The sequence below is a fragment of the Stenella coeruleoalba genome, assembly GCF_951394435.1.
Source record: "Stenella coeruleoalba genome assembly, chromosome: 1".
Lineage (NCBI taxonomy): Eukaryota > Metazoa > Chordata > Mammalia > Artiodactyla > Delphinidae > Stenella > Stenella coeruleoalba.
This window is the reverse complement of record NC_137169.1, coordinates 12,338,042-12,353,845: the sequence shown is the minus strand read 5'-3', so window position 1 is coordinate 12,353,845 and position 15,804 is coordinate 12,338,042. Positions and strand designations below refer to the sequence as shown.

The following is a 15,804-nucleotide window of genomic DNA, read 5'->3' as shown; positions in this document are numbered from 1 at the left end:
GGGGCTGTCTCCACCCGGGCCCATTCGCCCGCGGGGACTGCTGATGGTGAAGGCTGGGTGGGCTTGGGAGTCAGGATCCAGGAGGCAGAGGAGAAGCAGGTCTGTGTGACTCCCCCACCCCCCGGAGGTGACAAGGGAGCTAGGGACTGTGTAAATGCCCTCTGGGGCAATAATGGGATGGCTGTCCCCCAGGGGGCAATACGGAGGAGAAAGGACTATGGTTTTGCACCTTCTGGGTGATAAGAGGGGGACGGGGGTGTGTACCACCTCAGGATGTTGAAAGGGAGCTTGGATTCCAAAAATGTTAGTCGTAATAATGAGGAGGGTGGGGCTCCATAGTTGCTCCATCCTCTAAGGAGGGAGCTGGGGCTCCAGGGGAGAGTCTGAGGGCAGGTTAAGAGGCCTCACAGGTACAGCTTAGAACAGTTACCCTCTCCCATCCCCTACTCTCAGCTTTCTACCATCTACCCTCCCCGTCAGGTTGCCCAGCCATGGCCAGACTACCTGCCCCAGGCTCAGTGGTTGTCCCAGACTGGCACGAGAGCGCCGAGGGCAAGGAGTACCTGGCCTGTATCCTGCGCAAGAATCGCCGGCGGGTGTTTGGTAAGTGCCCCCCTCCCCCAGCCTGTCACCTGCCACTCCCTGGGGAGAACAGTGTCCCCTGTGGTGGGGGGCGTGGAGCAGAGAAGCAGGGCAGTGAGGGCCTTCTCCACTGCACTTCTCAACCTTGGGGACCCCAGAAGCCCTATCCTGGGGTCCCCACCCCCAAACCTCCTTAGCGTTAATTCTGTCATCAGAGCCATGGAAACAGCCAAAACCCTGCCAGGAACCACTGTCACCAGAGAGGCTGTTGATTGAGGCCTCAGCTGGTGGCAGGCCCTCTGCTGGGCACTTTATACAATGGACTCCAATTTAACCTTCTCAACAGCACGTTGCAGACTTGTCCAAGATCCCCTAGTGAGTAGAGACAAGCCTCTTCCATGTCCTGCTGTCTCCAGGGTAAGACACTCATGTTCCCCAGGATGAAGCTAACTCACGCAGGCAAGGTCAGCTGACAGGCCAGCAGAGGGGCCTGGCATCGGCTGCAGGAGTCCAGCTCTGGCCGGGAGAGACAAAACAGCAGAAGGCTTAAGACCAGAGAGTGACAGGCAACCCACAATTTAGGACTTTCAGGTCCTACACCTGTAGGTGGATCATAGTGTAGACTTTATTTTTTGCAAGCTTTAAATTAAAAACATTCAGGGCGGTCCAGTGGTTAGGACTCGGCGCTTTCACTTCTGTGGGCCTGGGTTCAGTCTCTGGTCAGGGAACTAAGATCCCACACGCTGCAAGGTGGGATCAAAAAAAAAAAAGAATAAATAAATAAACATTCTTAAATATCTCACTGTATTGGTTCTAAGGAGTTTATATTAATTAAGAATACTTTTGCTGATATTTCTTCACTGAGGAGAGAATTAGGAAAAACCTTTCCTTTACCTGTGGGAAATCTAGGATATGTGATAGTATTAATAAAAACCATCTCAGGGAATTCCCTGGTTGTTCAGTGGTTAGGACTCAGTGCTTTCACTGCCGGGTCCTGGGTTTGATCCCTGGTTGGGGAACTAAGATCCCGCAAGCCGTGTGGTGCGGCAAAAAATAAAATAAAATAATAAAAATCATCTCATGCATCAAACTTTTTTGAAAAATGGTGTTATTTGGAGTAGGCACTGGCCCAGTTCACAGAGCACAGGTGTTCCCAGCAGAGCTTCTCCTCCGGGGATGCTGCTTGTATCCCAGGCCTCTGTCATGAGTGCTGTATAGGGAATGGTTGGTTGGCACTGAAGAAGCCCTGAGAGATGAGGTTGTACACCCAAGGTATGACGGGGCAAGTGCACGTTGACTCCCTGACCCCACCTGGATCCCTCCTTGCCCCAGGGCTGCTCGAGCGACCAGTGCTTTCCCCGCCTGTGGCCATTGACACCGCCCGCTACAAGATCTTTGTGTCTGGGAAGAGTGGTGTGGGCAAGACAGCGCTGGTGGCCAAGCTGGCTGGCCTGGAGGTGCCCGTGGTGCACCACGAGACCACTGGTGAGTCCCTCCTAGGAGGCCTTCCCTGGGGTGGAGAAAAGACTTGCCCTGGACCACATAAGCTGGGATTTGTAACCAGCCTTACCATTTACTCTGCAACCTTGGAAAGTCACTTCACCTCTCTGAGCCTACATTCGCTCCTTTGTCCAAAAGGGATAATAGTACCAACCCCTTGGGGTTGTGGTGGGGTTGGTACTAGCGATAGTGGTGGTAACATGCCTAGCACTGAGCTGGCACAGGGTAGGTGCTCAGAAAACACCGATCTTCCTTTCTTGTTTCCTTCTACTGGATGCTGATTGACCATCATGTTGCAATATCTGAGAGTATTCCGGGACCTTTGGCTTCCCCAGTGCACAAGAGGAAACTACTTTGTCATGGCTAGGGCTAGGGCCGCCTCTCCCTGGTAGACTGGAGGCTCCTCTGGGGCAGGTCAGTTTCCCACGTCGGACTGAGAATTCTCCCACGTCAGGGACTATGCCTTCCCCATCAGACTGAGGACCCATTAAGGTAGGGACATATCTCCTCTTCCTGTTCCTTCTGGGCCCCCTACTCCTCTCCACCTCTGCCTCCCCCATGCTGAGTGACTGACCCCGGCCTCCCCAGGCATCCAGACCACCGTGGTATTTTGGCCGGCCAAGCTGCAGGCCAGCGACCGTGTTGTCATGTTCCGCTTTGAGTTCTGGGACTGCGGGGAGTCTGCGCTCAAAAAGTTTGATCACATGCTGCCGGTGAGCAGGAAGGTGGGCCTGGGTGGGTCCAGGAGGGGCTGGTTGCCTGAGGTGGGCTTCTGAGTACAGGCGTCTGAGCCTGGCCTGCCTGGTCTGCAGGAGCCAGAAGCGGGCGTGAATGGACTGAGGATGCTGCCTGGGCGGGGAGACCTCTGCCCTGGGACCAGCCGCTCCCTGCTCTGGGCCGCAGTTTCCCGGTCTGTGAAAGGACGGATGGTGCTGAGACTTCTCAGGGCCCTGCAGCCGATAGGCTCCGGTTACAAGCCTCGTATGAGCCGCTCATCAGCCTCTATCCCCAGGCTTGCCAGGAGAAAACAGATGCTTTCCTCTTCCTCTTCTCCTTCACTGACCGGGCCTCCTTTGAAGACCTCCCTGGACAGCTGGCCCGAGTAGCAGGCGAGGCCCCTGGTGCGGTCAGGATGGTCATCGGCTCCAAGTATCCTTTGGGTGGCCCCTAGGACTGTCAGAGGCCACACTTGGCAAGCCACGGAGCAAGGGTGTCAGGCAGCCTGCCTCTGCCCAGCTATGGGGTCCAGCCCCATGGGCTTTATCTTAAAGGCTGCAACAGGGCCTCCCCCAGACCCTGGGTGTTGGGGGCAAGGGAGGAGGGAGAAGGCTGGGTTTGATGGAGTGGTAAGCAGAGGTGCCCGGCCAGGCTCCTTGACCCTCCTCCAGATTTGACCAGTATATGCACACGGACGTGCCTGAGCGTGACCTCACAGCCTTCCGGCAGGCCTGGGAGCTGCCCCTCCTGCGGGTGAAGAGTGTGCCAGGACGACGGCTGGCAGATGGACGCACGCTGGATGGGCGGGCTGGGCTGGCCGACGTTGCCCATGTGCTCAACGGCCTGGCAGAGCAGTTGTGGCACCAGGACCAGGTGGCAGCTGGCCTGCTCCCCAGCCCCTCAGAGGACCCCCCCAGCTGAGGGGTGGTGGCATGATGAGTGGGCACTCCCCACCCTCAGTTGACCCAGAGCAGGACCCAGGGCCCAAGGCTGGGACAGGAATATTGATCTCATCCCGAGGGCTGGCCAGAGGGTCCTAGTCAGGGAGAATGGTGGCCTGAGAAGGCTCCCAGCCCCAGAGCACTTTCCTTGTGGAATTCTTGGCAGTGAAGTGGAGCACAAGGCTCGGTAGGGCAGCCATCTGAGGGCATCTGGCTGTCCACTGGCCTCCTCCTTCTGCCCTAGGAGTCTGGGTTTCTGGAAACGGAGGAACTGTATGCGCAAGGCCTGAGGGCTCAAGCGTCTCCCCAGCCTCCCCCTGCCCTTCCCCCTTCTGCAGCAACCATGGAGTGTGACTGGGGAGAGGGGGTGCCTCAGCTGGGCCCTGGACCTCAAGTGACTTCAGTCAGAGCCTGTACGTGTTAGTTGAGGTAACACCATCTGCTGTACCAGGTAAACCCTGAACTCTCAGTGGCTTAACTTAATAGAAGTTTTTTTCTTTCTATGTCTCACCTCAGGTGGAAGTGAAGGTGGGTGGGGAGGCTCTGCTCTATACACTGATTCAGAGACCCAGCCTCTGACATCTTAAATGAGTTTCTTCCCAGTTTGTCCTGGGGCATCAACATCCAGTCAGCAGACGGGATGAGTGCAGGTGGAAGGTCCCCCAGCAGGTTTCTATGGACTTGGCCTAGGACAGTGTGCCTCATTTCTGCCCACATTCCATTGGCCAGCACCTAGTCACATGGTCACACAGAGCAGCAGGGGAAGTTGGGAAATGTAGTCCACCTGTGTGTCCAGGAGGCAAGCACCTCACTCTGGAATTCCTTTTTTTGACCACGAAGCTGTCAAGCTATGCTTAGGACAGGGGCCCTGCCAGCCTGGGGGAACCAGAAAGTATCACTGGGCAGGGACTGGGCCAGGTGGGGGGGTCAGGGCGTGAGCTGGCAGGAGGCCAGCAAGGACAGGAGCAGGAAGGTGAGTGACCTTGTGCCCTTGCCCCATCAGCCAGACACTAGTGAATGCGGGCTAGAGTTGTAGGCACCTGCGGGCAGATGCCTACAAAATCGGCCTTTATACTTTCTTTCCCTCCCCGGTGACACCCTCTCCAGCCCCATAGATGGACCCCTGGGCAGAGAGCCGGCCTGAGTCTGACCCAGCTGGAAGGGCCCTGGATGCCCAGGTCAGCCAGCCGACCCTCAGAGCCCCCTCTCGAGAAAGCAGCTCTGAACACTCCACACTCACACGCATGGTCATGTGCCCACACACACCAGTACTTGCCCTAAAATGCTGCCCCGCTTCTCCCTCCTGGCGCACACAGGAGGCTCCTGCATGCTCTCCCTGGCTTACGCTCCTGGCTTACTGATGGCCTGCATGGCACTGCTCGTCAGTCTGTCCACCCTGTGCACTGCCTGTAGGTTTGTCAACCTTTCCAGGCCCTAAAGCATTGATTTTAGCACCTTCTTACCCCCAACTCAGGTTCAGAGCTGAGACCTGAGCTTAGCCCATGTCCCAGAGGAGGAATGTTGCTGGGCAGGACCCAGGCCTCACAGCCTGCACAGCCCACCGGCTGACTCCTGCTCCCGCGCCGCAGAGTGTCCCACCGCCGCCTTCAGCTCTGCTTTGGCCCATTTCCCTCTGGTCTTAGCTCCAGTAGACCTCACCCACCAGGCAGAGCAAGGCAGGACCCAGCCAAGGTGGCCTCTGGGCTGGACTGTGGCCTTCCAGCTATGGATACCCGTGTGTGTTGTGGGCACCAGCTACCCCACATCCCAGCCAGTTATCTCAGGCCTTAAAGCGTCAGCATCCTTCTTGGGCACCAGCTCAGCCAAGAGCCAGAGGCTGCTCTGGAGAAGTAACCTAGATCCTCCCCACAGCAGAGCGGGGCACTGGTTGGCACTGGTTAGCACTGCTCCAGTCAGAGAATCAACCCCTCACACACTTTCACCCCAAGCCAGGAGGTAAACAATTCCCTTCTCCCTGAGTAAGAACGAAGTGGGGACCACAACGGTGCTAAGACTTGGAGCCGGCCACCTGCCGTCCCAGCGCTGCCTTCTCAGCCCCTCAGAGCCCAGGCCCAGTGCCACTTTGGTATTTCATAGGCTACCCTCTTAGAGGCCTCCACCGAAGTACAGAGAACTGGAAGCACGAGGGAGGAGGGAGCTGCAGAGCCATAATTCTCCTAATAGCTGGTGGCTGTCCCCGCAGAGTGGACTCTGGGCAGGGTCGTGGAGAGCGAATGAGAAGAGAATGTGTGTGCACACACACACACGGACTCAGGCCGGCTTTGTGGGCCTGGCACCTGAGCAGTCCACAGGGCTCTGCACTGGGGGGCCCACACCTGGTTTAATGCTCTGCTGTTGCCATCTTGAAATCCTTAATAAATTTTCAATAGTTTTCCACTGGACACCACCAATCACGTGGTAGGTCCTGCACAGGAGAGGGTCCAGACTCCAGATAAAATTCCTCTCTCAGGGCCTTGGAGACAGAGGCCATCCTGTGGCCTGTCCGGAGGCCACCGGAAGTCGGGGAGTTGCCTTCTCCCCATTTTGGTGCCAGAAATTCCACCGTTAGGTTAAGCCTTACCACAGCTCAAAGGCAAATACCCTGCTGCTCCCTTTGTGGGCCCTGAGGCTACCTGGAGGGAAGGGGTGGTGACTGTGCCCCCAGGCTGGTTCAGGGGTGAGCCCTGACTTAGAGGGGATCCTTGGGAAGAGGGAAGCCATGTTTGCTCCTCCGGGCCCTGGAGCCCACAGACTTCAGGGCTCTAGAGGGAAGCTGGAGGGAGGAGGGACTAGCTTCTCCAGGGGTGGGGGTGTGTATGTGCTGCAGCCCAGTCCTGGTGCTGTTTGTCAGGACATCCCAGACCCCTCTTCTTCCCTCCCCAAGCCCCTTTCCTACAGAGGGGGAGTGCTATGCACCAAATGGTTGTGTCCCCCCAAGATGCGTACACTGAAATCCTAGTCCACAGTGTGATGGTCTTAGGGACCTTTGGGAGCGGATTTGGTCATGAGGACAGAGCCCTCATGAATGGGATTAGTGCTCTAATAAGAGGGACCCCACAGAGCTGCCTAGCCCCTTCCACCATCTGAGGACACAGAGAAAAAGTGCTGGCTGCGAACAAGGAAGAGGGCCCTCTCCAGAACTGGGCTGTGATGATGATCTTGGACTCCCAGCCTCCAGAGCCACGAGAAATAAATTTCTGTTGTTCATAAGCTACCCGGTTTGTGGTTTTTTGTTATAGCCGTCCAATGGACTAAGATAGGGAGGCTGAGGCCAGAGAGGGTCAGGCGTTTCTCCAAGGTTGCAGAGCCATGGAGCAGCCCTGATGCCCTTAGCCTTCCGTACCCCTCTCCCCTGGACTGTCCCTTCCCCTCATCCCCCAATGGTGTCTTCTGGGTGCAGCCCCTCACATGATCCCATCTGGTCTTGCTTTTCCAACCAGAAGCCTGGGGCTGCCTGTAGGAGGGGAAATACGGTACTGGTGCCTGGCTCCCTCCTTCCTCTCCTCTTTTTCTCCTTCCCCCATCCTTCCCAGGCCACAGTGAGCTGGTAAGTGAAGCTCCTGCCTGCTGCCAGCCACCAGCCAAGCCCGGCCTTGTGGACAACAAGGAGAACCCCAGGCAAGTTGCCTGCTCCCAGGATGAGGAAGGAGATGCAGGAGCCAGATCTGCAAAGGCTGCTGGGCAGGCCTCCAGAGCCTTGGGTGAGTCCGGAATGGGGGTGGGACTCCCTGGTGCTGCCCTGGATCTCCTTACTCCCAGGGCAGCCTGGTGCCAGCCATGACACCACCCCCGGCCTCCACCCCGTGCCATGAAACAGACTTGGGGGAGCAGTGCCCAGAGGGTGGCATGGGGCTCAGGGCCCAAGACAAGTCAGAGCTGTGTGGAGGCAAATCCCCAGAGGCCCAAGCTGGGAGTAGGGGGGTGGGGGGGCCCCTCCCTCCCTGTGACCTCAGACCTAGAGGCTGGGTCAGTGGGGGCGAGGTGAAGTGGGGAGAGTTGGTGTTCAATTCTATTCTAGAAAGAAGGGGTGTTTCCTGGGAGCAAAGGGGACCGACTGAGGCTTGGGGCCGTGGTCCAGAAGGAAGGTGAAGAGCTGTGACCTTGGGTTGGTCACTGTAATTCCTTTGCGTCATCTATAAAATGGAGAGAACAAGAGCACCCGCTCACTTCTTCTGAGTTGTAACAAGTAAATGCGTGTAAAATATTTAGCACTGGGCCAGGCACTGAATTAAGGGCCCAGCAAATGTTGGCTACTGTCTTTGTCGCTGCTGTTGCTTATGGTAGTGGTGGTGTTTCTGGGGCTGAGAGCGAGTGGAGAAGAGGGAGAAGGGTCGCAGATCGCGCCGACAGCGCCTCCATTGTTGCGCTTTATAATTAGCCAGCGGTGGGCGGGCGGGTGGGCGGAAGGAGGGGCGGCCCAGCTGGGCTGGTGGAGAAGTTCCTGGCACCTGCACCTGCGCCGGGGTCCTCTCACCCGCACTCCGGTCCTGTTGCGCCCAGGACGGCGATGGTGCCGAGGACAAGGACCGGAGGACGACCGTCTCTGCGCGTCCCGCTGCAGCATTTGTGTCCCAGACTCCGGAGGCAACATTTTCCGCGACTGGAAAACCGAAATCGGTGAGACTGGGGCCAGACAGGACTCTTACCCCCACTTCACCGCTTCACTCTGGCAGCCGGAGTAGCCCACCCACCGTCCCTCTCTTACAGGGAGGAAAGAGAGGTCTTACCTCCGCGAGGAATCCCGTGGCATCTCTGGTCCTTTTCTTGCAATGGGCAGTTCCTCCTTTGAGCTAAGCCCAGTCGCTCTTGCTGTGGCGCGAACTTTCCTTTTTTTTTAAAATTTATTTATTTGGCTGTGCCGGGTCTTAGTTGTGACACGCGGACCTTCGTTGTCTCCTGCGGGATCTTTAGTTGCGACACGCGGTATCGAACCCGCGCCCCCTCATTGGGAGCGCGGAGTCTTAACCACTGACCGCTAGGGAAGTCCCACGAACTATTTCCTTTAATTTGGGCCTTAGTGGGACTGATAAACCCAGCCCCCAACTCCCCACCCAGGGTGGAAGTGGGGTAGGGTGGGGCAGACCGTTCCTAACTGCCCTTCTACCCCCGCGATGGGACAGACTTCCTGCTCGTGAGGGAGGACAAGCTGCGACCCCCGCGGCGGGCGTGGTGACAGCGACTCCTGCAAGCGGAGCTGGCGCGATAAGTTCCAGAGGAACCTGAGCGCGCCGGGCTGCTCCTGGAGGAGGTGAGCGCGGCGCGGTCGGGCTGCGGGGGCTCAGTCCCCGAGGCCGAGCGCGGGCTTCCCTAACGAGCCTTGTGACCTGCGCAAGCGACTTCAGTACCTCATCTGTAAAATGGGCTTTACCGTAGCGTCAGCCCATAGAGGGGCTGTGATGATTAAACTGGCGAGCGTGCAAAGCGCTCAGCCCACGGCCTGCTCATTGGAGGTGCTCAGTAAATGGGAACCAGCAGCCACTACTCTATGACTCCGGCCTACTCAGCGTCTGCGTCTGTCTCCACGTTTGTAAAATGAGGGTGCTAGTTCCCCCCTCGTTTGAATTTCAAACGAGGAAACGCAAATCAAAGCGCTTTTGAAGGTGGCCAAGGGCCCGCGCGCGCAGAACGGGAACTGTCACTCCCAGGCTGGATCATGAGAGGTGGGGCTCCGGGCTCTGGCCCATCCGGAGACCCCGGCCCCCCAAGGAGTAGTGTCTCGCCAAGCGCCGCGCCCTCGCCGTGTACTTCGCCAAGCTGTGCGCCCTGGGAGCTGCTGGCAGAGGAACTGAGCCAGCGTGTGCCGCTGTAGGTGGGAGGGACGAGCCGGGGCGAGGTCAGCCCGGGGGCGGAGTCTTCCCAGGTACCGGTGACCCTGCCCTAGTCCTGCAGGCCCGACGTAACCTGGACTCGGACGGGGGGTGGGGGGAGCTACTGCGGCGCCTTCGCCTGCTGCAACCTCTGCAGCAACACGTGCCCAATAAGCCACTGGACTATCCGCCGCTCCAAGCTGGACTTGTCTCGGGTGGGCGGGGCCTCCCGCAGAGGGGAGGGGCGCCAGCCGCAGGCTTAGCCACATCGAGGCTCCATTGCTCCTCCTTGCTTTGCCCGTGAGGCAACTCCTGCTTAACTCACTTTAGGTCTCAGGCTTGTCCTTTCCGCAGCCTGGGGTTCAGGCCGTGCCCGAGCGGCTCCCCGTCCCTGATTCCCACCCGTTCAATGCCCCTCAGATGCTCGCCTGGCTGCAAAACACCCAGCCCAGGCTGAGCTTTGTGGGGAGAAGGGCTCTCTGGTTTTAGCAGCTGGCACATTTTTTTTTAATAAATTTATTTTACTTATTTATTTTTGGCTGCGTTGGGTCTTCGTTGCTGCACGCGGGCTTTCTCTAGCAGCCGCCAGCGGGGGTTACTCTCCGTTGCGGTGCGCGGGCTTCTCGTTGCGGTGGCTTCTTTTGTTGCGGAGCACGGGCTCTAGGCGCGCGGGCTTCAGTAGTTGTGGTTCGCGGGCTCAGTAGATGTGGCTCGCGGGCTCAGTAGACGTGACTCGCGGGCTCTAGATCGCAGGCTGAGTAGTTGTGGCGCACGGGCTTAGTCGCTCCATGGCACGTGGGATCTTCCCCGGCCAGGGATCCAACCCGTGTCCCATGCATTTGGCAGGTGGATTCTTAACCACTGTGCCACCAGGGAAGTCCAGCTGGCACGTTTTATCCCTGTGTCCCCAGCCTAGAGACTGCCCTCCCATCGTGTTAGGTCTCGCATTCGGCGGAGGGTTCAGCTTCTGACCCCTGCTCTGCTCACAGATTCCTGGGCAGGGCTTCCCATGACTCCTACTTCTCCAGCACCCAGAGGCACCAAGTGGTGAGACAACTGCCTGGGGAGAGTCCAGCTGGGACCTTACGGGGGCGGAGTTGATGCCAGAATTCTTTCTGGCAGGTGGCAGAGATCCTGGCCTGAACAATCTATGGGAAAGAGAAACGTGCAGAGATGGTCATGGCCCGTCTGCTGACCGAGTCTACACTGCAGCCTTCCCACTGCGTGACGTAGAGATGACACAAACCCAGCTTTCTTCCACTGCAGGGGCATCAGGAGAAAATTCTGGGACTTCCCTGCAGCCCTCCTGCCTTTCCTCTCCCTAGGGCCCCTGTGATCTGCCCGGGTACCAGGTGCCTGGTGCAGACCTCAACCCTCCACAATTGTTGTATTCATACTGGGCCTGCTGGGGCTGCTGGCAAAAGTACCAGCCCCTGCACCACATACAGGAGGACTTTGGGGACAAGGAAGCTATCTGCTTTGGTTGGTGCATCTGGTGTTGGGGGTGAGGGCTGGGAGCTGGGGGTGAGTACAGAGATGCAGGCTCATGAGCATTCCGTCCCCCCACATTCTGTCACCTACACAGCCTGGGTGCTGCTCTTGTGGGTACCCTGGTCTTTACCTCTGGCCTAGTTACCATGGGCACAAATGTACCAGCGTGATGACTGGGAGTGCTGGGGGGATGAGCTGCATGGGCTGGGTCAGCTGGCTGGTTGAGGATAGACCCTCCCAGGATGGGGTACCCCTTGCTCATAGGGAGGAGATCTGTGCGAGCAGGAGTTCCTTCCTCGTGTGCTCGCTCTGTGATACTTGTGCCACATGGAATATTTCCGAGATCTGCCCCATGGCCAAGGTGAGCCAGGGAAGAGAGCAAGGGAATGGGTAGGTGTTTGGGACCCAGCACCTTGGGCCTAGCTGCTGGGAAGGCAGTGTGCCCTCTGCTGTGCGCCCTCTCTCCCTCCTCTGCAGATGGGCTATCTCTTTGACCATCTGGGAACTGTGTTCTTTAGCATCCTCATGTGCTTCTGGGCCACAGCCTTCCTGGAGCACTGGAAGCACAAGAGTACCACCTTGGCCCACCACTGGGACTGCAGTGACTTCCAGGAAGAGGAAGTGACGCCCAGCTCAGCCCTCCAGGCCCAGAACTCTGCTTCCTGCAGTTCTCAGAGGCCATAAGGCATGCTGGGAACAGCTCGGACTCTGGAGTCCAGCATCCCGGGATCCAGATCTGACTCTTCCCTACAATTTTCCTGGGTCACTTTCCCACCCTCCCCTGACATCAGGATGATATAAGGTTTGGTGAAGTTAAATACTAGAGGCATTTAGAGGCTCAAAGAGAAACTCTTCCTGAAACAGGGAAGAAGGAGAGAAGCGTTCCACTCACCTACCCATCTAGCCATCCACCTGTCCATCCAAACATCTAATCATTGATCCTGAATCTGTTTGCTTTTCTCCGTCTCCACTGCCACCCTCACTTTCCCCACCCCCTAGCCCCAGTCCAAACCACAATTCTCTCTTACCTGAACCCCTGCCGTAGCCTCCCAATATATCTCTCTGCTCTTATGTTTGCCCCCATTCAATCCATTCCCAGCTGCCAGGGCAATCTTTTTTTTTTTTTTTTCTGTACGCGGGCCTCTCACTGCTGTGGCCTCTCCCGTTGCAGAGCACAGGCTCCGGACGCGCAGGCTCAGCGGCCATGGCTCACGGGCCCAGCCGCTCCGCGGCATGTGGGATCTTCCTGGACGGGGGCACGAACCCGTGTCCCCTGCATTGGCAGGCGGACTCTCAACCACTGCACCACCAGGGAAGCCCCTGGGGCAATCTTTTGAAGATACGAATCACATCCTGAATTATCCTACTCAAAGCGTTCTAGTGGGTTCTCATATGCACTTGGAAAACTATCTAAGCCCCTCACAGCAGCCCACAACCCTGTGTGATCTGGCTTCTGCCTAGTTCTCCTCCACTGCCTCCACTGGCTTCCTGCTGTTTCTTGAATAGGACAGGGTTATTTCCACCCCAGAGCCTTGGCACTGGCTGTTCTCTGCTAGAATCTTCTTCCAGACTTTATATGGCCTGCTTTTTGTCATTCATATCTTGACTTAAACGTCACCCTTTTAAAGAGGACTTTCTTGGGAATTCCCTGATAGCCAGTGGTTAGGGCTCTGCACTCTCACTGACAAGGGCCTGGGTTCAATCCCTGGTCGGGGAACTAAAACCCCACAAGCTGCGAGGGGGTGGCCAAAATAAATAAATAAATAAAAATAAAGAGGCCTTCCTTGATCACCCAGTCTGAAGAGGCTCCCTATCACTGTTTTAATCTCATCACAGCATTTATCACTACATTTTCTTGTTTATTGTTTTTTGTCTGTCCTCTGCCACTAGAATGTGAGCTCCAGAGACCTTGTGTGTGGTGTTGCTGTCTCCCTAGGGCCCAGAACAGTCCCTAGCATATAGAAAGTGCTCATTAAACATTTGATGGGTGAATCTGTGAACCACAAATCTATCTCTCCACCTATCCATCTGTCCAGATATCCATAAGGTAATCCATCCAACAGTTAGGGTTGACAAGAAGATAGAAACGAGACTAGTTATTTCAACAGAGAGGATTTAATATAAGGTATTGATTGGTTAAACAGGTTCTGGAGGACTGAAAAAGCAGGAAGGAAAAACTGAAGTAACGAAGTCATTGTGAACGGCACCTCTTTTTTTTTTTTTTAAGAAGATGTTGGGGGTAGGAGTTTATTAATTTATTTATTTTTGCTGTGTTGCGTCTTTGTTTCTGTGTGAGGGCTTTCTCTAGCTGTGGCGAGCAGGGGCCACTCTTCATCGCGGTGCGCGGGCCTCTCACTATCGTGGCCTCTCTTGTTGCGGAGCACAGACTCCAGACGCGCAGGCTCAGTAGTTGTGGCTCACGGGCCTAGTTGCTCTGCGACATGTGGGACCCTCCCAGACCAGGGCTAGAACCCGTGTCCCCTGCATTAGCAGGCAGATTCTCAACCACTGCGCCACCAGGGAAGCCCCCAGCACCTCTTAGAGCAGTGAATTATACAACTCATGTGACTCAAAGAGTGGCCCTGCCTCTGCACACAGTCTCCTCCCCAACCCCTGCCGTGCTTCCCCTTCATTTTCCCATTACTTAGCACCTGTTTGTCTTTTAGGTCCTAGCTAAAATGTCATTTCCTCTGAGTGACCATCCCTGAAGACCAGTTTTCCTTCATATGAGTTATTCACAAGTACATATTTGTGTTCATTTATCTAATGTCCGTCTCCCCAACCAGACTGTAAACTCTGTTAGGACTTAGATTTTGTCCAGTTTGTTCATCATGTCATATCCAGTATCTACTGCAGAGTGTATGTGGTCGGTTAATAGTTATTGAATAACTAATACATTATCTATTCATCCACACATCCATCCATCTACCCATCCATCCTCATGTCCATCGTCCATCCAACCACACCCTCATGTCCTCCTCCACCTAGCCATCCATCCGTACATGCACCCATCTGCCCATCTACCCACACATCTGTGCATTCACTTATAGAGATTTGCCTGTCTAGTTTGCCCACCCACCTGTCCACCTACTGCCACCCGTCCTTCAGACTATCCAGCCCTCTCCTACGTGTGCATCCATTTGTTGTTTACTTCTCTGGCTACTCACCCACCCATCCACCCATCCATCCATCCATCCATCCATCCACAGGCTCTTAGCCAGGCCTTAGGGGAAAAAGGCCCTGCAGAAACAAAAATGAATCAGACCTCATTCCTGCATTTCCAGAGCTCCCTGTGCAAACAGGAAAAGGCAGGAGGCTTCCCCCGCCCCAGGGTCATGACACCCAGACCCTTGGGCCCTGGGATGTACATTTCTGTTGCCCCCTCTGATAGGAGTGCCCACATCCAGAGTTTGCTGCCCTGGCCCCACAGATGGCCCAGAACCCAGTGACAGGCCTGAAGGAGCCCTACTTCCCACCCCACACCCGTCTTCCCCGCCTACTCACCAGCTCTGCAGCCATCCTCATCATGGTGAGGGGGCATTGGGCCCTTGCTCTGGAAGGACTGTGCCCTCCGGGATGCGCTGGTGCCCTGGTGGACCTGCCTTCCAGCTCTGACAGCTCTCCCTGCTGGCCCCCAGCTCTGTGTGGCGATGATTTTCCTGGTGTCTGTCATCATTTACTGTGGCATCATCAGCATTGCAATGTTCCACACGGCCAACTCTGTGCTCGTGACCCAGGTGAGTGCCCCTTGGAGCAATGGAGGGTGGGACCACTGTTCCAGACTCTGGGCACAATGGGGGCATCCTCAAGTTCCTTCTGCCTCTCCACGTGGCTGGGCTCAAGGTGATAGCCATCACGCTGCCTAGGCTGGTAATCTTGCACAGTGACATCGGCAGCACTGTGCCCTACCTGGTACTAATCCTCCTCCTGGGCCAGATCTACACCTCACTGGCTGAGCAGCTCACCAGGTGGGATGAGTAAGGGCAGGAGATCGCAGGGGTGTCCTGGCATCACTTGGGAACTGTGAGCCCTGAGGCAGGGCTCCGTGCATCTCAGAGCCTGCAGCTCCCACCTTGGTGTCCCCAGCCTGCTCAGCCAACCTCAGATGAAGGTGGCCAGGGGGGCATGGTTGGCCTTAGGGGAAGGTGGATTGGGGACAGAAGCATATGAGCTGACCCAATGGGCTGGGCCTGCCCCCTTACACTCAATAAAACTCTGACCAGCTCTGCCTTTTTCCCAGAGATGCACAGAGCCCAGACCCTCCATGAAGATGCCTTCACTTTTAAAGTCTTCATCTGCCAGTTTGTCAATTTCTCTCCTCTCCTTTCTTTTTTTGTTTTTCTTGGCCACGCCACACAGCATGCTGGATCTTCCCCAACCAGGGACAGAACCCATGTCCTCTGCACTGGGAGTGCAGAGCCTTAACCACTGGACCGCCAGGGGAGTCCATCTACTCCTCTCCCTTCTTTGTGGCATTCTTCAAAGGCAGGTGAGGACTCTCCCACCCACCCCCACCAAGGCTGTCGACTCTCAGATGATTTGCCAGCAGAGTGGCAGCATCCTTGAGCCTCTAGATTTGTCTCTACCAAGGTCTTGACCTTGAAGTTGGTCCTTGATTTCCCTGGACTTCAATTTTTTAAAAAACATGTTTATTTATTTAGGTTGTGCTGGGTCTTAGTTGTGGCAGGCAGGCTTCTTAGTTGTGGCTCGCAGGCTCCTTAGTTGTAGCATGTGAACTCTTAGTTGTGGCATGCACGTGGGATCTA

The 15,804-nt window shown here is 56.2% G+C and overlaps 1 protein-coding gene and 1 pseudogene across 3 annotated transcripts; both read left to right on the top strand.

Moving 5' to 3' along the window:
• CPLANE2 (ciliogenesis and planar polarity effector complex subunit 2) lies at positions 1-5,417 on the top strand. Of its 2 annotated transcripts, none has more exons than XM_079927361.1 (6): positions 1-99; positions 481-603; positions 1,915-2,067; positions 2,671-2,795; positions 3,095-3,231; positions 3,471-5,417. In XM_079927361.1, the coding sequence occupies exons 2-6, from the start codon at positions 492-494 to the stop codon at positions 3,718-3,720; spliced, it is 777 nt and encodes a 258-aa protein (XP_079783487.1). In that variant the 5' UTR covers positions 1-99; positions 481-491; the 3' UTR covers positions 3,721-5,417. The 2 variants fall into 2 exon arrangements, with proteins under 2 accessions (XP_079783487.1, XP_079783488.1); XM_079927362.1 differs by lacking the exon at positions 1-99 and adding an exon at positions 929-999 and having other exon boundaries at positions 527-603.
• A 1,961-nt stretch (positions 5,418-7,378) lies between these two features.
• On the top strand, positions 7,379-15,565 carry LOC307198794 (anoctamin-7-like; annotated as a pseudogene). The gene is made up of 15 exons: positions 7,379-7,441; positions 8,241-8,357; positions 9,453-9,535; positions 9,630-9,762; positions 9,902-9,981; positions 10,537-10,594; positions 10,670-10,776; positions 10,873-11,051; positions 11,133-11,204; positions 11,303-11,399; positions 11,516-11,659; positions 14,430-14,567; positions 14,677-14,775; positions 14,905-15,011; positions 15,279-15,565. The product of its transcript is annotated as an anoctamin-7-like (transcript).
• Positions 15,566-15,804: the final 239 nt, after the last annotated feature.